This window comes from Hypomesus transpacificus, chromosome 5, assembly GCF_021917145.1.
Source record: "Hypomesus transpacificus isolate Combined female chromosome 5, fHypTra1, whole genome shotgun sequence".
Classification (NCBI taxonomy): domain Eukaryota; kingdom Metazoa; phylum Chordata; class Actinopteri; order Osmeriformes; family Osmeridae; genus Hypomesus; species Hypomesus transpacificus.
This window is the reverse complement of record NC_061064.1, coordinates 2,936,058-2,956,391: the sequence shown is the minus strand read 5'-3', so window position 1 is coordinate 2,956,391 and position 20,334 is coordinate 2,936,058. Positions and strand designations below refer to the sequence as shown.

General features: G+C 43.6%; 3 protein-coding genes across 5 annotated transcripts; all 3 read left to right on the top strand.

Annotated features, from left to right (window-relative positions):
• Positions 1-417: 417 nt before the first annotated feature.
• LOC124467902 (calpain-5-like) lies at positions 418-5,432 on the top strand. Of its 2 annotated transcripts, XM_047020410.1 has the most exons (12): positions 418-473; positions 801-1,003; positions 1,213-1,242; positions 1,572-1,703; positions 1,866-2,074; positions 2,165-2,354; positions 2,463-2,635; positions 2,748-2,825; positions 2,999-3,194; positions 3,368-3,490; positions 3,911-4,116; positions 4,391-5,432. In XM_047020410.1, the coding sequence occupies exons 2-12, from the start codon at positions 839-841 to the stop codon at positions 4,419-4,421; spliced, it is 1,533 nt and encodes a 510-aa protein (XP_046876366.1). In that variant the 5' UTR covers positions 418-473; positions 801-838; the 3' UTR covers positions 4,422-5,432. The 2 variants fall into 2 exon arrangements, with proteins under 2 accessions (XP_046876366.1, XP_046876368.1); XM_047020412.1 differs by lacking the exon at positions 1,213-1,242.
• Positions 5,433-5,612: 180 nt separating this feature from the next.
• Positions 5,613-12,349, top strand: LOC124467901 (calpain-5-like). 2 transcript variants are annotated; one of them, XM_047020408.1, is made up of 11 exons: positions 5,613-5,867; positions 6,189-6,392; positions 8,584-8,715; positions 8,872-9,080; positions 9,171-9,363; positions 9,468-9,640; positions 9,753-9,830; positions 10,016-10,211; positions 10,443-10,565; positions 10,947-11,149; positions 11,372-12,349. In XM_047020408.1, the coding sequence occupies exons 1-11, from the start codon at positions 5,790-5,792 to the stop codon at positions 11,400-11,402; spliced, it is 1,620 nt and encodes a 539-aa protein (XP_046876364.1). In that variant the 5' UTR covers positions 5,613-5,789; the 3' UTR covers positions 11,403-12,349. The 2 variants fall into 2 exon arrangements, with proteins under 2 accessions (XP_046876364.1, XP_046876365.1); XM_047020409.1 differs by lacking the exons at positions 5,613-5,867; positions 6,189-6,392 and adding an exon at positions 6,403-6,583.
• Positions 12,350-13,339: 990 nt separating this feature from the next.
• LOC124467903 (calpain-5-like) lies at positions 13,340-18,582 on the top strand. The gene is made up of 11 exons (XM_047020413.1): positions 13,340-13,653; positions 13,944-14,142; positions 14,696-14,827; positions 14,990-15,198; positions 15,289-15,478; positions 15,587-15,759; positions 15,872-15,949; positions 16,132-16,327; positions 16,551-16,673; positions 17,056-17,258; positions 17,760-18,582. The coding sequence occupies exons 2-11, from the start codon at positions 13,978-13,980 to the stop codon at positions 17,788-17,790; spliced, it is 1,500 nt and encodes a 499-aa protein (XP_046876369.1). The 5' UTR covers positions 13,340-13,653; positions 13,944-13,977; the 3' UTR covers positions 17,791-18,582.
• The last annotated feature ends 1,752 nt before the right edge of the window (positions 18,583-20,334 follow it).

Here is a 20,334-nt window from a genome sequence, read left to right as displayed (position 1 = left end):
CTGAGACAGACCCATGTTACTGTGAGAGATAGCTTTTCTGAAGAAGTTAGTCAGGACATTTTTTATTTGTTTGAGACTTTATCTTAGTGCATCATGCCTCGATTAAAGGATCACAGCCTCTGCATCTGGGGCTTAACTGCCCAAACTGAAACTACATATTTTGAAGCTGTTCATACCGATAGTGGTAGTGATAGGAGTTTAAAACAATCTCTGACTTTACAAAATTCAGTTACTCAGGTGAGTAGACAAAGCTATACTGGACGCCTGTTAAAGTATAGAGAAAGACATTACAATCAGATCAAAATTTGTGGAACTAATTCATAAACCTGTTGGACGACATCTACAATACTAGGAATAGATTTGCCCCCAAGACAATCACACACATAATACATTTCTGAACATAATTGAAGAGTAAGATCCTCCTCCTCTCACACACTCTCAGAAGGCAGCAGATCATCAACGCTACCAGTCAGGTACAGTCCACATTTCTACTTCTACTTTGACTTTTTTTTTTTTTTTAATTTCTCACAAATTTATAACAAGGTCTTGAAAAGGCACAGTGTGACAGAGTGGAAAGAAGTAAGCCTTTTCTCTTCTTCAAATATTCTTTAATATAACTTGTACATTGTCTGTATATATATTTTTTTTTTCCAATCAGTTTGTTGTCCTCTAGGATGAAAATATATTTATGTCATGTAGTCTGGAAATATGTATGCAATTTTTTTGTGTGAAATGTGATAAGTAGCCACTCTGACATACAGTATGACTTTCTGTCTAAAAACCTCATGTCGTCCTTTCAGCTCAGTTTGCGGTTTCAAGAGGTTTCTGTAAGAGAGAAATGACCTCCCCGGCTACTCACTATAAAAAACAAGATTACTCCCACCTAAAGAAGAACTGCCTAGACAACAAGAAGCTGTTTGAGGACCCAGAGTTTCCTGTCACCAATTCATCTCTGTTCTACAAGAATCCACCTCATGGTTGTGTTGTGTGGAAGAGACCTAGGGTGAGACACACCAAACCTTTTTCTGTCCTCATCCTTACTGCCTAATTCTTGGGATTCACTGGTAGCGCCCAAGTTCTTTCAATTCAATTTAACAAAGAGAATTTTAAACAATTGCGTCAAGCCATCCGTGCAAACAAGATCTAAGGTGTACGCTCCTCAGTCAACTGATGCTCGGATGACGTTTCAGCCTTTGTTTGTTCTGTTTTAAGGGCCATGTAGAGCCTAGGAGAGTTACAAAGGTGAATACCTGAGGTTTGGACTAAACACTGTGCTTCATGAGTCATGGGTGGATTCTTGGATATCATGAGGAAGAATCACTGTGTTCCATTCAACAATCAATGGCATTGCCAAAAGGCCTAGAGGTTTTCAATAGAGTTTGCTACCATTGTTTCAATGGTTGATCATTCCTGAAAAAAGTCCAGGTGATACTGAATGTATTTACCCATGGTTGAAAGATTGACTACATTAGTGTTAATGAAAATCTGACAAGGCATTACGAACAAAACACATTTTTCTAATCAAACCGAATCCATCTTTTCCTCTTGAAATTCCTCTTTCTCCTTTGCAGGAGATCAGCGATGATCCTCACCTGTTTGTGGAGGGCATCAGCTCCCATGACCTGAACCAGGGAGATCTGGGTAACTGCTGGTTTGTGGCGGCCTGTTCCTGCTTGGCTCTGAAGCCAGACCTCTGGCCAAAGGTGAGTCTGTCTTTCTCATGTTCCTCCATTCTGCCTGAGCCTTAGATGACGGTGACAAGTGGGCCTGCTGAAGATAATTCACCTTAACACAGGTGTCAGCCATGATATTATAATTTTTTTTCTAAACAATTTCTTTGAAACTGGCTCATTGCTGTGTTGCAGGTGATTCCTGACTGGAAGGAGCAGGAGTGGGATCCCAAACACCCAGAGCGCTATGCTGGCATCTTCCACTTCCAGTTCTGGGTGTTTGGTGAGTGGATGGATGTGGTGGTGGATGACCGACTGCCCACCATCAATGGAGAACTCATCTACTGCTACTCCAACGTCGGAAACGAGTTCTGGAGTGCCCTTCTGGAGAAGGCCTATGCCAAGTTAGTGTGACGGTATACAGTGTAAACATCTCAGCTGTTCCGAGTGTCCTTCCCGTATCCCTACATGACCTCTGACCTCTCTGAACTCAGACTGTCTGGCTGTTATGAGTCTCTGGACGGAGGCAACACGGCGGACGCTGTGGTGGACTTCAGCGGAGCCGTGGCGGAAAACATCGATCTGGAGACGGACTTCCACAAAGACCAGAAAAAGCAGGATAAACAGTTTGAGGACCTGCAGAAAGTTTACAACAGGGACGGGATCATCTGTAGCTCCATAGAGGTTCTATGAGTCTCAGAGCTCTCCTCAAGTCATCCCAAACCATGAACTGAGTCGTCCAGTTAGGGAAACAGCCCCTCTGACAGCTTTCCGTGCTTGTCTCTCCACTAGGCAGCAAGTCATGAAATTGAAGCGAGGATGCCTTGCGGGCTGGTGAAGGGTCATGCCTACGCAGTGACTGAGATGAAGAGCGTGCATTTAGAAAAAGAGGGGCAGGCTGTTCCCCTGATACGCATGAGAAACCCCTGGGGGAAGACCGAGTGGAACGGAGCCTGGAGCGACAGGTGAGGATGAGGAGCAGGACGGCATTCAGCGTCTGAAATGTAGGCTACACATTCTCCATTCTCCTTTAGAATCCTTCCCCGTCAAACCCTCCACTCCCCCCTCTCTGTTTAGTTCAGCAGAATGGAAGAATATTGGAGGTGTGGAGAGAAACAAGCTCGGCATCACTGTACAGGATGATGGGGAGTTTTGGTGAGTGTCAACAGAACATTGTCATTTTTGGATGTTTGGAATTTTGGTTGAGGAATTAAGGACACAGCTGGTAATAAATCAACAGTAAAGTCCATTGACGCATCTCTTCAATGATTTTTTAATGTGTGAGTAAATGTGGCGTTAATCATTTGTACTTTTCTGTGTGTTGGTAGGATGTCGTTCGCTGACTGGTGTAAGTACTTCACATTCGCAGATGTGTGTCACGTCATCAACACCCCCCTGGACGGCATCAACAACCCATGGAACGAGGTGGTGCATTTTGCTAGCTGGACCAAACACCTGGACCCATTGAAGAATCGATGTGGTGGCTGCATAAATAACAAAAATACCTTCCTGCAGAACCCACAGGTACCAGCCAGTTCCACACTTCTGGGGTTTTAATCTGCACATGAGAGCTGCCATTCGAGGCCTGCTTAACTCCTGACTAAGACTGTGTATATATTTGACGTCATGGTAGCATGTTGTTAGCAGTGCTATCCACAGTGCTTCATGGAAGACATGACTTTGTTCTCTTGCTGCAGTATGTGTTTGACGTGACCAAGGATATGGACGAGGTCTTGGTCTCTCTACAGCAGAGAGACATGAAGATCCACAGGATGATCGGTCAAGGAGAGAACCTCCATATCGGCTTTACCATCCTCAAGGTGGGTCAGGGGGTCAGCAGAGACTGTGAAACTGTACTGAAAAGCAGCAGGACTGGGAGGAAGGCTTGGCCATTGAGGCGTCTACAGATAGGGTGTTTGTCTGGGGCGGGGGGGGTCACTCCAAGGTCAGTTCATTTTAGGGAGCCCTTTGGGCTCCATACTTGGCTTTCCCCATCAGTCAAAGAATTTGGCCGAAATCATCAGAATCTCAATTTTTCCTGTTGGACAAACAGCAGATCCATCAGTGGGTGTTTACACAAAGATTCAGACCTTACTGGAACAAGAATGGCCATTTCAATAAGAAGACTACTCACACTTGATATATTTTGGATATGAGAAAGCTAGACAAACACCAATCTTTTTGAAAGATTTACTTTGCTCGGGGGATTTAATCACATTACTGTTTGTGTTCTTTTTAAGGTGGAATACTACAGGAAAGATCGCTTACTTTATCACTTCACCCCCAAGGAAAACATGCACATGTCAGAGTTCTTCGAAGATCGTACCGTGTGCAGAAGGTGGATGCTGCCCAAGGGTCGTTACATCATCATCCCCTCCACCTTCGAGCCAGAGAAACTTGGAGACTTCATGTTACGTGTTTTCACTCACACAGAGTCAGGATGCAGGTACAACAGTCTTTTACAGTCGGCTCCCATTTGTTCATTATTCCAAGGTTCACACAAAGTCCTACATTGTTCATTGTGGGCCTCTTTCAATGAGATTGGCTGACATTACTCTCTCTGTCTGTACCTTTTTATTTCCCTCCCCCTCATCTCTCTCTCTCTCTCTCTCTCTCTCTCTCTCTCTCTCTCTCTCTCTCTCTCTCTCTCTCTCTCTCTCTCTCTCTCTCTGTCTCTGTCTCTGTCTCTCTCTCTCTCTCTCTCTCTCTCTCTCTGTCAGAGAACTGCTGGAGCCCGTTGTAAGGAAATAGAACACTCAACACCAAATAATGTTTGGAACTGAATTGTGTTCTAAACTGTATGATCAGCTGTTCTCTCTTGCTCTCTGTGGGTATACTATGACATTTCTGAGTCTCTTCAGGATTCGCTTTGGGTTTAGCATCAGGTCAAAATATTATTACCCTGATAATCTAATCATTATTGTGTCATGTTATTTGAGCTTTTATTATATCCACTATTTAATTTGGATTTTTTTGGTAAAAAAAAGAAAAAGTAATTACTTGTTTCCTATCAACTGTCTGCTAAGTGTTCTCAAGAATGATTGCCTTTCTCACCCAAGTGATGATTGATTTACTGTCATTGTGTCAAAAACCTTTACTCAGTGGGTTCCTTGGGACACTAAGACTCTTCCTGAGGCTCTGCCTTAACAGACGTGAACACACGGTACAACTCTATATGGGGCCTGGGGTCTCCATGATCAGATGGATGACCAGATGCCTGCATCATTCACCTGCGTCTCGTCACCTCTGATCTCCCTAACATGTGACCTGTGTGAAACTCCTCCCCCTTCTGACAGTATGCAGAGTAGCTCATCTCTGTAGTAAGGTTACATCTTTGGTTTCCTCATCACACCTAGGTGGAAGGAGTTTACAAAGCAGTGATTCATACTTTTTAACTGTTTTTTGGGGCTATAAATACTGTAATGTTCTCATTCCATTACTGGTGCTTCTTATTTCAAAACATTAAATGGAAGAACTAACAAAGACCACTGTTTCCGGCGACCAACAATGCGCTTTCATGTTATCTGGATTGCATCTTATAATAATTATGGTTATCATTTTTGCTTTTTTCACATCTGATCAAAAGACAACAATGTTTTGAATGATGTCTACTAGGGATGCACCGATACCAAGCTTATGTACTAAATACATTTTTTATTGTGACAAAGGTAATTTAGCCCTTTGAACGTTATTGGATCCTGAAATTTGTGCTGTAAGTTTGTGATAAGCACATACAAATAATAATAAAGAAGCTGTCCTACATTCATTAGTCACACTGTGTTGTGCTTGGAAAACTACCACACCACAAAAAAAGACCATGTGATGTGCATGAAAAAAGGTGTGAAGCTATGGGCTGCCGGTCTTTAGGAGAAAACAGGTCAAGGCAAGTAGCTGGCTCGAGACATCTTCAATACCAGGAAAATATTTGCCCCCAAGACCATCACGCCCATGATAAAACAGGTTAAGGTAAGTAGCTGGCTCGAGACATCTTCAATACCAGGAAAATATTTGCTCCCAAGACGATCACACCCATGATAAAACAGGTCAAGGCAAGTAGCTGGCTCGAGACATCTTCAATATCAGGAAAATATTTGCCCCCAAGACATGATAAACTTCTGAATGTTATCAAAGAGTAAGAAGATCCTCCTCCTCTCACACACTCTCAGAAGGCAGCAGACCCACAACACTACCAGTCAGGTACAGTCCACATTTCTACTTCTACTTTGACTTTTCTTTGTAAAAGTGTTTGACAAATTCATAACAAGGTCTTGTATAGCACATTGTGAAAGAGTGGAAAGAAGTAAGCCTTCTCTCGTCCTCAAATATTCTTTAATTGAACTTGTACATAGTCTGTTTATATATATACTCAATCCGTTTGTTGTCCCGTAGGATAAAAAATGATTTCTGTCATGTAGTCTGGAAATATCTTTGGCAATTTTTTTAAATGTGAAATGTGATAAGTAGCCTCATTGAAACATATCTGACTTTCTGTCTGAAAACCTCATGTTGTCCTTTCAGCCCAGTTTGCAGTTTCAAGGTTTCTGTGAGAAAGAAAAAATGACCTCCCCGACTACTCTCTATAAAAAACAACATTACTCACACATAAAGAAGGACTGCCTAGACAACAAGAAGCTGTTTGAGGACCCAGAGTTTCCTGTCACCAATTCATCTCTGTTCTACAAGAATCCACCTCGTGGTCGTGTTGTGTGGAAGAGACCTAGGGTGAGACACACCAAACCTTTTTCTGTCTCATCCTTCACTCTCTAATTCTTGGGATTTACCTGTAGTGCCCAAGTTCTTTCAATTCAATTTTACAAAGAGAGTGTTTTAAGTATTGCGTCATGTAAACAAGATCTAAGGTGTACGCTCCACTGTCAACTGATGCTGGGATGACGTGTGAAAGAAATGTTGGGGTATGTACAATGAATGTGTTTTAGAAGTTTACAGTTGGTTAAGAAGCTTGATACAATGTATGTTGATTCGACTCATTTGGTAGAGAGGCCACCTGTAGTTTTATAACACCTAACTAGAAGGCCGTTATATCTAGAAGGCCGTTATATGGTACTCCGTACTACACGATTACGGACATATGGGAAGGGCATACACATAGATGGAACGCCCTGTAACGCCCTCTCCGTCGTCTCCGGGGCCCTCGGAGAGGTCTCCCGTGCACCGTTGAAATTCCTGTCGATCCGTCATGCCGTGCTGTACAGCGAGGATACCCCTTGGCCGTGATTGGTCCGCTATGACATCATTTCCAAACGTAAAGGAAAAGCGGAGAGGAAAGCCGGGAAGAGGTACATAAACACTCGACGATGACGCTGACGACTTAAGGTCGTCTTCTTGAAAGACTGTGATGAGAACTTCTTGGAGAGAAAGTTTATTGTGTGCTAGTTTATGCTCTACTCTAGCGAATTCAGAAATGTGAGTTTGTTGTCTGTGCACTGACTGCCACAGTTTAGTGACCTAGAGTAGCACATTGTAGTTTTGACTGTACATACAGTTTGCATGGATCTTTTTGTTTCCAATTATATCAGTCTTTTTGTTTATCATTTTTCACATTGGATTATACACTTGGTGGTGGAGAAATGAATTCACAAAACCAGAGCCTTGTCTATTTTGTATCGTCTCGTCACATGATAAAATAGAGACTTGCCATTGCACAACAACATACATATTACCCAGCTATCATCATTGCTAATCACAAAAATACCAAAGAAAATAAGAACGTGTTCATTTCATGGAATCGTTTTTTAATAGTTTCTATAGTGTATATAAGATAAGCATATCATTTTGTTATAGAGTGCTACTATTTTCCCCACAAATAATACCTACCATGATAGAGATAAGTTTGCTCTTTCAGGTTTTTATGTAGCATTAGTCACAATCCTTAATATAATATAATGTGACTTCACTTGCTGCACCCATCGTCTGACTAGTGACAGCTGGTCGGAGTGTTACACGTGTGATGAGAGTTGGGAGATAAACATTTCTAACTTACAAAGACGCATCAAAGTAATGTGTTTTCGACAAAAAACTGCTTCTCCACCTACTGTTCTGGCGGTGAATTGTTTTCAGCACCCCCAGCCTTCGGAGAACCATATAGGCAACAGAAATGCTAATTAATCCGTCCTATCTGGCGGCCCGCCCATCTGTAACGGAGTCTGAGTACCATACTGGCACCTTAAGAGACGTGAAGTCTGGGTGACCTGAAAGAGTTCTTGTCACCTGGGGAGAAGAGACAGTTGGTCTGAAGAAAATGTGGATTCAACTGTATTGTTCTAAGGATTTAACCAATGACAGAAGAGATTTGGTATAGCTGCATGTCTGTAGGATGGACCAATTACTTTTGAGAACTGTGGTATCTATAAAATGGTCTGTTGAAGAATGTTCTGGGGGGTTCAGGGCCATCAGCTGGGTAGTGCTGGTGGGCTGGATTCTCCCGGTTCCATTCTATAATTGTCTTTGTGTTATTGTCTTATGTTTGTGTGCTGATGATGTTATTTTGGTAACGTTATTATGTTTAAATCTACGTCAAATAAACATTAACTTTATACGTCACCAGACTTCAGCTTGAATGATCGATTCTCCCAAAAACTTCCACGACAGACGTTACAGCCTTTGTTTGTTTTGTTTTAATGGCCATGTAGAGCCTAGGAGTGTTACAAAGGTGAATACCTGAGGTTTGGCCTTAACACTGTGCTTCATGAGTCATGGGTGGATTCTTAGAAATCATGAGGAAGAATCACTGTGTTCCATTGCACAATGAATAGCATTGCCAGAGGGCCTCAGGGTTTTTAGTAGAATACTACTAAAGCAAGTGATGCTTAATGTATTTACCCATGGTTCAAAGATTGACATTAGTGTGAGGGAACAAATCTGACAAGGCGAAATTCCTCTTTCTCCTTTGCAGGACATCAACGATGATCCTCACCTGTTTGTGGAGGGCATCAGCTCCCATGACCTGAACCAGGGAAAACTGGGTAACTGCTGGTTTGTGGCGCCCTGTTCCTGCTTGGCTCTGAAGCCAGACCTCTGGGAGAAGGTATGTCTGTCTTTCTCATGTTCCTCCATTCTGCCTGAGCCTTAGATGACGGTGACAAGTGGGCCTGCTGAAGATAATTCAACGCAGGTGTCAGCAAGGATATCAGAAATGTTTTCTAAGCAATTTCTTTGAAAGTGTCTCATTGCTGTGTTGAAGGTGATTCCTGACTGGAAGGAGCAGGAGTGGGATCCCAAACACCCAGAGCGCTATGCTGGCATCTTCCACTTCCAGTTCTGGGTGTTTGGTGAGTGGATGGATGTGGTGGTGGATGACCGACTGCCCACCATCAATGGAGAACTCATCTACTGCCACTCCAACGTCAAAAACGAGTTCTGGAGTGCCCTTCTGGAGAAGGCCTATGCCAAGTTAGTGTGACAGTATACAGTGTAAACATCTCAGCTGTGTCGAGTGTCCTTCCCGTACCCCTTCATGACCTCTGACCTCTCTGAACACAGACTGTCTGGCTGCTATGAGTATCTGAACGGAGGCAACCATGCGGACGCCATGGTGGACTTCAGCGGAGGCGTGGCGGAGAACTTCAATCTGGAGAAAGAGGCGTTCCACAGCGACAAGGAGAAGCAGGAGAAACTGTTTGAGGACCTGCTGAAAGTCTACGACAGGGACGGGATCATCAGCTGCTCCATACGGGTTGGTTGAATCCCAGAGCGTTCCCAAGTGGGCCTGCACCCTGTGAATTGTCCAGCGAGCGAAAGCGCTGCCTGACTAACCATTTGTTGTCCTCACGTGGTCAGGTTGCGTATCTTGAAAATGAGATGCGGAAGGCCTGCGGGCTGGTCCAGGGTCATGCCTACGGAGTGACCGCAATGAAGAAGGTGCATTTGGAAAAAGAGGGGCAGGCCATTCCCCTGATACGCATGAGAAACCCCTGGGGCAGGAGCGAGTGGAACGGAGCCTGGAGCGACAGGTGAGGATGAGGAGCAGGACGGCTTTCAGCGTCTGAAATGTAGGCTACACATTCTCCATTCTCCTTTAGAATCCTTCCCAGTCAAACCCTCCACTCCCCCCTCTCTGTTTAGCTCAGCAGAATGGAAGAATGTTGGAAGTGTGGAGAGAAACAAGCTCGGCATCACTGTACAGGATGATGGGGAGTTTTGGTGAGTGTCAACAGAACATTGTCATTTTTGGATGTTTGGAATTTTTGGTTGAAGAATTAAGGACACAGCTGGTAATAAATCAACAGTAAAGTCCATCGACGCATCTCTTCGATGATGTTCTAATGCTTTTTTAATGTGTGAGTAAATGAGGCATTAATCATTTGTACTTTTCTGTGTGTTGGTAGGATGTCGTTCGCTGACTGGTGTAAGTACTTCACATCCGCAGTTGTGTGTCATATCATCAACACCTCACTGGACGGCATCAACAAGACATGGAACGAGGTGATGCATTTTGCTAGCTGGACCAAACATGTGGAACCATTGAAGAATCGATGTGGTGGCTGCATATACAACAAAAATACCTTCCTGCAGAACCCACAGGTACCAGCCCCGCCCACACCATCACCAGCTCAACTAGCAGTCAGATCTGTGGACACAAGAGAGCTGCCATAGATTAGCCAGTTTAACTCCCGAGTCACAAGACTCCTTTTCAAGAGCAACTCTTGACCAGAGCTTGACCAGAGAGTTCACATTAGACGTCATGGTAGCATGTTAGGGGTGACGTTGTCCACAGTGTTTCATGGTAGACATGTCTTTGTTCTCTTGTTGCAGTACAAGTTGGACGTGACTGAGGACATGGCTGAGGTCCGGATCTCCTTGCAGCAGAGAGACATGAAGATGCACAGGATGGTCAGTCAAGGAGAGAACCACAACATCGGCTTTACCATCCTCAAGGTGGGTCAGGGGGTCAGCAGAGACTGAACAGCAGCAGAACTGGGAGGAAGGCTTGGCCAGCGAGGTGTGTACAGACAGGGTGTTTGTCTGGGGCGGGGGGGGGGCGTCACTCCAAGGTCAGATTATTTTAGGGAGTCATTTGGGCTCCATACTTGGCTTTCCTCTTCAGTCAAAGAATTTGGCCAAATCAATGGAATCTCACTTTTGGGTGTTTACACAAAGATGCAGACCTTACTGGAACAAGAATGACCATTTCAATAAGAACACTAATCGAACTTGATATATTATGGATGTGAGAAAACTAAATAAACACCATAGTCTGCATGTCTATTTCAAAGATTTATGTGATTTAATCACGTTACTGTTTGTGTTCCTTTTAAGGTGGAAAGCAACAGGAAACATCGCATACATCACTTCACCCCCGAGGAAAAAGTGGACGGATCACAGTTCAGCAGTTATCGTACGATGTTCAGGAGGTGCATGCTGCCCAAGGGTTGTTACATCATCATCCCCTCCACCTACAAGCCAGAGAAACTGGGAGACTTCATGCTACGTGTTTTTACTGACACAGAGTCAGGATGCAGGTACCACAGTCTTTTACAGCCGGCTCTCATGTATTCATTATTCCAAGGTTTACACAAAGGCCTACATTGTTCAGTGGCCTCTTGCAATGAGATTGTCTGACATTACTCTCCCTGTCTGTACTTGTTAATTTCCTCAACCCCCCATCTCTCTCTCTCTCTCTCTCTCTCTCTCTCTCTCTCTCTCTCTCTCTCTCTCTCTCTCTCTCTCTCTCTCTCTCTCAGAGAGCTGCAGGAGCCTGTTGTAAAGAATTAGAACACTCAACATCAAAGAACGTTTGGAACTGAATTGTGTTCTAAACTGTAGATGATCAGCTGTCTGCTAAAGCCTAATTTATACCTGTGTCACCGACACTTTTGAATTGGGCTTAAGTTCTCTCTTGCTTTCTATGGGTATACTATGACATTTCTGAGTCTCTTCAGGATTCGCTTTGGATTTTGCATCATTTCAAAATTGTATTGCCCCTATAATCAAATCATTGTTTTGTCATGTTATTATTAGCTTTTATTATATCCACTATTTAGTCATTCTGATTGAACTTTTTGGGTGTCTGCTAAGTGTTCTCAAGAATGATTGCCTTTCTCACCCAAGTGATGATTGATTTACTGTCATTGTGTCAAAAACCTTTACTCAGTGGGTTCCTTGGGACACTAAGACTCCTCCTGAGGCTCTGCCTTAACAGACGTGAACACACGGTACAACTCCATATAGGGCCTGGGGTCTCCATAATCAGAGGGATGACCAGATGCCTGCGTCATTCACTTGCGTCTCGTCACCTCTGATCTTCCTGACATGTGACCTGTGTGAAACTCCTCCCCCTTCTGACAGTATGCAGAGTAGCTCATCTCTGTAGTAAGGTTACGTCTTTGGTTTCCTCATCACACGTAGGTGGAAGGAGTTTACAAAGCAGTGATTCATACTTTTTAACTGTTTTTTTGGGCTGTAAATACTGTAATGTTCTCATTCCATTACTGGTGCTTCTTATTTCAAAACATTAAATGGATGAACTGACAAAGACTACTGTTTCCGGCGACCAACAATGCACTTTCATGTTATCTGGATTATGTTGTACACTGTTTATGGTTATCATTTTTGCTTTTTTCATATCTGATCAAAAGACAACGGTGTTTAGAATATCTACTAGGGATGTAACGATACCAAGCTCATGTACTCGTACAAATAAACCCGATACCAAAGACCGATACTTTTTGCACTTTTTGAAAGGTAAAAAAATACAGTTTTTGTGTGTTTTTTATTATGACAATCGTAATTATGCCCTTTGAAGGTTATTAGACACAGAAATGTGTGCTTTAAGTTTGTGATAAGCACATCAAATAATAATAAAGAAGCTGTCCTACATTCATTAGACACACTGTGTTGTGCTTGGTATGAAGCTATGGGCTGCAGGTTTTCAGGAGAAAACAGGGCAAGGCAAGTAGCTGACTGGAGAGTCTCGACCGGGTACTGAAGATCACAAGAGAAAGGGAAGTATGAATCCACAAAAAAAACTGGTAAGAATAATTCCAAACTCAGAGACTGAGCAGCCTCGTAGTTCACCATGTGACTGACGTAACAATCTGGCAGAGTTCGGATGGTGAGCAGGGTTGAAGTAGGATGTTGATTGCAGATCTGCAGCAGTTGAGAGTAGTTGTCTGTTCCCAGGAGACTCCGCCCATTGCACACACACACGCACACACAGGGAAAGGGAGGGAGGAGAACACAAGGAAAAAGACATCCAGGGGTGTGACACTCGTAGCCTACTCGGTACTTAAAAAATTGTATCGGTGCAACCCTAATGTCTACGTTCATTAACACATTCCAGGAAGGAGTGTGAATGATAGTCATTACTTTCTGAATGTCCAATATTCAGTAAAAAGTCCCTATTACCATAACAGTGATTCTGATATCCCAGCATTATTAAACAGATCATACTGTAATCAACAATAATCCTATGATGGTAATAATGTGTGTTATTCACAGCACATGTATGAACGTTACAGCACTAAATGTGTTATTTTAGCAAGGTTACTCAGATGTAAAAATGTGATATATACTTGAAATACAATTCAAGTTCCAAGGGTGTGTGGGCACAAAGGAATGCATTTCGAGGAAACCTCTTTCTAAGTAGGAGGAGTGACAAGTGAAGCTAGATGTTGTTTCGGAGGGGGGGCAGCTTCATATTTTGAAGCTGTTCATACTGATAGTGGTAGTGATAAAGTGAAAAAATATCTCTGACTTTTTCACAATTTGGTTACTTAGGTGAGTAGTCAAAGCTATACTGGATACCTATTAAAGTATAGAGACATACATTGCAACCAGATCAACTTTGTTGATCTAAATCTAAAACCAAAATAACCTGTCGGACGACATCTTCAAGACTAGGAATAGATTTGCCCCCAAGATAATCACACACATGATAAACTTCTGAATGTTATCAAAGAGTAAGAAGATCCTCCTCCTCTCACACACTCTCAGAAGGCAGCAGACCCACAACACTACCAGTCAGGTACAGTCCACATTTCTACTTCTACTTTGACTTTTCTTTGTAAAGGTTTTTTGACAAATTATTCAATTTATATAGCACAGTTTGATACAGTGGAAAGAAGCAAATATTCTTTAATATAACTTGACCATAGTCTGTTTATTTTTATATATATTTTTTCAAACTGTTTTTTGTCCTCTAGGATAAAAAAAATATTTATGTCATAAGTCTGGAAATATGTATGCAATTTTTGTGACGTAAAATGTGATATGTAGCCACTCTGACACTTATCTGAATTTCTGTCTTCCTTTCAGATCAGTTAGCGAAGTTTCTGTGAGAGAGAAAAAAATGACCTCCCCGGCTACTCACTATAAAAAACAGCATTACTCCCACCTAAAGAAGGACTGCCTAGACAACAAAAACCTGTTTGAAGACCCAGATTTTCCTGTCACGAATGCATCTCTGTTCTACAAGAATCCACCACATGGTCATGTTGTGTGGAAGAGACCTAGGGTGAGACACACCAAACCTTTTTATTTCCTTATCCTTCACTCCCTACTTCTTGGGATTCACCTTTCAAGTTCTTTCAATTCAAGTTTACAAAGAGCATTTTAAAGTATTGCGTCATGTAAACAAGATCTAAGGTGTACGCTCCTCAGTCAACTGTTGCTCGGATGACGTTTCAGTCTTTGTTTGTTCTGTTTTAATGGCCATGTAGAGCCTAGGAGAGTTACAAAGGTGAATATCTGAGGTTTGGCCTTAACACTGTGCTTCATGAGTCATGGGTGGATTCTTAGAAATCATGAGGAAGATTCATTGTGTTCCATTGCACAATGAATGACATTTCCAGAGGGCCTCAATGTTTTCAGTAGAACTCATGTTTCAATAGTTGATCACTCGTGAAAAACGTCCAGGGGATGCTGAATGTATTTACCCACGGTTCAAAGATTGACATTAGTCTGAAGGAACAAAGGAGAATCTGACAAGGCATTACGTAACAAAACACATTTTTCTAATCAAACCGAATCCATCTTTTCCTCTTGAAATTCCTCTTTCTCCTTTGCAGGAGATCAGCGATGATCCTCACCTGTTTGTGGAGGGCATCAGCTCCCATGACCTGAACCAGGGAGATCTGGGTAACTGCTGGTTTGTGGCGGCCTGTTCCTGCTTGGCTCTGAAGCCAGACCTCTGGCCAAAGGTGAGTCTGTCTTTCTCATGTTCCTCCATTCTGCCTGAGCCTTAGATGACGGTGACAAGTGGGCCTGCTGAAGATAATTCACCTTAACACAGGTGTCAGCCATGATATTATAATTTTTTTTCTAAACAATTTCTTTGAAACTGGCTCATTGCTGTGTTGCAGGTGATTCCTGACTGGAAGGAGCAGGAGTGGGATCCCAAACACCCAGAGCGCTATGCTGGCATCTTCCACTTCCAGTTCTGGGTGTTTGGTGAGTGGATGGATGTGGTGGTGGATGACCGACTGCCCACCATCAATGGAAAACTCATCTACTGCCACTCCAACGTCAAAAACGAGTTCTGGAGTGCCCTTCTGGAGAAGGCCTATGCCAAGTTAGTGTGACAGTATACAGTGTAAACATCTCAGCTGCTCCGAGTGTCCTTCCCGTATCCCTCCATGACCTCTGACCTCTCTAAACTCAGACTGTCTGGTTGTTATGAGTCTCTGGACGGAGGCAACACGGCGGACGCTGTGGTGGACTTCAGTGGAGCCGTGGCGGAGACCATCGATCTGGAGACAGACTTCCACAGCGACAAGAAAAAGCACGAGAAACTGTTCCGGGACCTTCTGAGAGTCTACAACAGGGATGGGATCATCAGTAGCTCCATAACGGTTCTTTGAATCTCAGAGCTCTCTTCAAGTCTACGCAAATCACGGACTGAGTCATCCAGTTAGGGAAACAGCCCCTCTGACAGCTTTCTGTGCTTGTCTCTCCACTAGGCAGCAAGTCATGAAATTGAAGCGAGGATGTCTTGCGGGCTGGTGAAAGGTCATGCCTACGCGGTGACCGCGATGAAGAAGGTGCGTTTTGAAAAAGAGGGGCAGGCCGTTCCCCTGATACGCATGAGAAACCCCTGGGGGAAGATCGAGTGGAACGGAGCCTGGAGCGACAGGTGAGGATGAGGAGCAGGACGGCATTCAGCGTCTGAAATGTAGGCTACACATTCTCCATTCTCCTTTAGAATCCTTCCCAGTCAAACCCTCCACTCCCCCCTCTCTGTTTAGCTCAGCTGAATGGAAGAATGTTGGAAGAGCGGAGAGAAACAAGCTCGGCATCACTGTACAGGATGATGGGGAGTTTTGGTGAGTGTCAACAGAACATTGTCATTTTTGGATGTTTGGAATTTTTGGTTGAAGAATTAAGGACACAGCTGTTAATATATCTACCGTAAAGTCCGTCGACACATCTGTTCGATGATGTTCTAATGCTTTTCTAATGTGTGAGTAATTGTGGCATTAATCATTTGTACGTTTTGTGTTGGTAGGATGTCATTCGCTGACTGGTGTAAGTACTTCACATTCGCAGATGTGTGTCACGTCATCAACACCCCCCTGGACGGCATCAACAAGACATGGAACGAGGTGGTGCATTTTGCTAGCTGGACCAAACATGTGGAACCATTGAAGAATCGATGTGGTGGCTGCATAAAAAACAAAAATACCTTCCTGCAGAACCCACAGGTACCAGCCCCGCCCACACCATCACCAGCTCAACTAGCAGTCAGATCTGTGGACACAAGAGACCTGCCATAGATTAGCCAGTTTAACTCCCGAGTCACATGACTCCTTTTCAAGAGCAACTCTTGACCAGAGCTGTGTTCACATTAGACGTCATGGTAGCATGTCGGTGGTGACGTTGTCCACAGTGCTTCATGGTAGACATGTCTTTGTTCTCTTGTTGCAGTACAAGTTGGACGTGACCGAGGACATGGCTAAGGTCCGGATCTCCTTGCAGCAGAGAGACATGAAGATCCACAGGATGATCGGTCAAGGAGAGAACCTCAGCATCGGCTTTACCATCCTCAAGGTGGGTCAGGGGGTCAGCAGAGACTGAACAGCAGCAGAACTGGGAGGAAGGCTTGGCCAGCGAGGCGTCTACAGACAGGGTGTTTGTCTGGGGCGGGGGGGGGGGCGTCACTCCAAGGTCAGATTATTTTAGGGAGCCCTTTGGGCTCCATACTTGGCTTTCCTCCTCAGTCAAAGAATTTGGCCAAATCAATGGAATCTCACTTTTGGGTGTTTACACAAAGATGCAGACCTTACTGGAACAAGAATGACCATTTCAATAAGAACACTAATCGAACTTGATATATTTTGGATGTGAGAAAGCTAAACAAACACCACAGTCTGCATATCTATTTCAAAGATTCATGTGATTGAATCACATTACTGTTTGTGTTCTTTTTAAGGTGGAACGCAACAGGAAACATCGCATACACCACTTCACCCCCGAGGAAAACGTGGACGGGTCAGAGTTCTTCAAAGCTCGTACTGTGTTCAGGAGGTGCATGCTGCCTAAGGGTCGTTACATCATCATCCCCTCCACCTTCAAGCCAGAGAAACTGGGAGACTTCATGCTACGTGTTTTCACTGACACAGAGTCAGGATGCAGGTACTACAGTCTTTTACAGCCAGCTCCCATTTATTCATTATTCCAAGGTTCACACAGAGGCCTACATTGTTCATTGTGGGCCGCTTTCAATGATATTGTCTGACATTACTCTCCCTGTCTGTACCTGTTTATTTCCCTCCCCCTCATCTCTATCTTTCTCTCTGTCTTTCTCTCTGTCTTTCTCTCTGTCTTTCGTCTGTCTCTCTCTCTCTCTCTCTCTCTCTCTCTCACTCTCTCTCTGTCTCTGTCTCTGTCTCTCTCTCTCTCTCTCTCTCTCTCTCTCTCCCTCTCTCTCTCTCTCTCTCTCTCCCTCTCTCTCTCTCTCTCTCTCTCTCTCTCTCTCTCTCTCTCTCTCTCTCTCTCTCTCTCTCTCTCTCCTCTCTCTCTCCCTCTCTCTCTCTCTCTCTCTCTCTCTCTCTCTCTCTCTCTCTCCCCCCTCTCTCTCTCTCTCTCTCTCTCTCTCTCTCTCTCTCTCTCTCTCTCTCTCTCTCTCTCTCTCAGAGAGCTGCAGGAGCCTGTTGTAAAGAATTAGAACACTCAACATCAAAGAACGTTTGGAACTGAATTGTGTTCTAAACTGTAGATGATCAGCTGTCTGCTAAAGCCTAATTTATACCTGTGTCACCGACACTTTTGAATTGGGCTTAAGTTCTCTCTTGCTTTCTATGGGTATACTATGACATTTCTGAGTCTCTTCAGGATTCGCTTTGGATTTTGCATCATTTCAAAAATTGTATTGCCCCGATAATCAAATCATTGTTTTGTCATGTTATTATTAGCTTTTATTATATCCACTATTTAGTCATTCTGATTTAGCTTTTTTGGTGTCTGCTAAGTGTTCTCAAGAATGATTGCCTTTCTCACCCAAGTGATGATTGATTTATTGTCATTGTGTCAAAAACCTTTACTCAGTGGGTTCCTTGGGACACTAAGACTCTTCCTGAGGCTCTGCCTTAACAGACGTGAACACACGGTACAACTCTATATGGGGCCTGGGGTCTCCATGATCAGAGGGATGACCAGATGCCTGCGTCATTCACCTGCGTCTCGTCACCTCTGATCTCCCTGACATGTGACCTGTGTGAAACTCCTCCCCCTTCTGACAGTATGCAGAGCAGCTCATCTCTGTAGTAAGGTTGTGTCTTTGGTTTCCTCATCACACGTAGGTCGTGGGAGGAGTTTACAAAGCAGTGATACATACCTTTTAACTACTCTTTTACCCCGGCTGTAAATACTTATTGAATGGATTAACTGACAATGTTCTGATTATGGTAATGGTTTGTGTCATTCTTTGAATAAAAGAGAATTAAAAAGAAAAACATTGTCCACACCCACATCTTGTACAGTATTGTCTAACAGCCTACTTAGTGAAAACACTGCTCCTTTTTCATTTTTTTTTTATTTCAGTCAATTTTCCAAACTGCCGTTTTTTTTGTTGTTTTACACTCAAGACACAGCCATGCACAATTCATAGTTCAAAAAGTCTATTGCTTCAACCACAATTAAAAATAGCGTATCCAAAACAGTCATTTCACCCCCGTCGCGTTTACCTCCTCTTTTTCCAGAGATGGGGGAAGGGCTGCTGACCATCCAAAGATGGTTCAGCAGTTTACAAACCCAGAGAAGAATAATAATAATTATAGTAATAATTTAAAAAGAAACAATTGTTTTGTCTTTCTTCCAATGTTCTCTTGATACACATTAATAGAGGAATTTTCACACCACTTGTACAGGTTTACACATTCAGAAGGAAGGTACAGGAGAGACTGGGGGAGGGGGAGCCAGCCAGCGAGCTGCGGCTGTCCCAGAGTTTATCTTTGTGCTCATAGTTCAGTTGAGGCCTGTACATGGAGGGGGGGCCCTCGGTCCCGGGGCCTGGACAATACCTGCGGGGAGGATTTGGGGGAGGAGGGGGACGATACACAGCAGGTGTGCTCTGGACAGACTGTGTGGCCTGGACACAGAGGGCTGCATTCACTGACTCTCTCTGTCCAGAGGGATGAGTGTCTGATAATCCCAAGCAGGAAAGTTCCATCCAGAGGTGAGGAGACTGTGATCCTATTTCTTTTTCCGTTTTTCAGGGTGCAAAACATTTACAAATACATACTGTACCATAGAGCAACCTGAATATGGTCATTTAAGTTAAGCATTTCTGAAAAAAGGGCATTTTTACCTTTTCATATTTACATACATACACACATATCCTAACAATGTTAGCTATTTGGAGATGAAATAACATATTCCCATGCATGAAATCTGTCACATCCTCCTTGAAGTGGACATTCCCAGTCTGCCCTCCATCCTGCACGGTAACATGAAGAGCATGTAACTGAGCTGCTAGCTAGCCTATAGCTTTCAGTCAAGCTGGAAAACAGGAGTGAGGCATCTAATGCATGAGGTAGCTCTCTCCCTCAAACACACACACACACACACACACACACTCACGCTCACGCATGCATGCACGCACACGATCAAAGAATAAACACACACCACACACTCACCCTACACGCGATCAAATCAATAACACGACCCATACCGTACTGTCACTCAGACATGCAGACATGCCATCTACCAGGGATAGAACTGGAGAGTTCCAGAGTTCAACTCCAGAGCCAGTGGATGGCATGATGATGTCAGGAACACCACAGGATGACCAGAGACCAGGGGCTGCTGGAACTACAGCTCAGACACTCGTCACATCCAACCCAGGGACTCCTGTCTCTCCTGCCCACATGTCTCTCTGACCTGGGTCCAATGTGGCAACATGAACCAGGAGAGGATACCACAGGGATAAGCATGACTAAACTACTAAATACTAGAGTCATTGAGACACAGTTATATACAGAGAGAAAGAGAGAGAGAAAAAAGAGAGAGAGGAATAACTAGATGGAAAGAACTAGAGAGAAAGAGGGAGACAAAGAAACAATGCGAGAAATATATATATTTTTAGAACTATTTTTGATATGGGCAGACAGGCGCAGAGTGAAAAGAATAGCTTTCCTCTTAAATATCTATGGTTTTAAATTGTCTTTAAGACGAGTTACAATCATAAAATGGCACTCAGTGATTTAAAAAC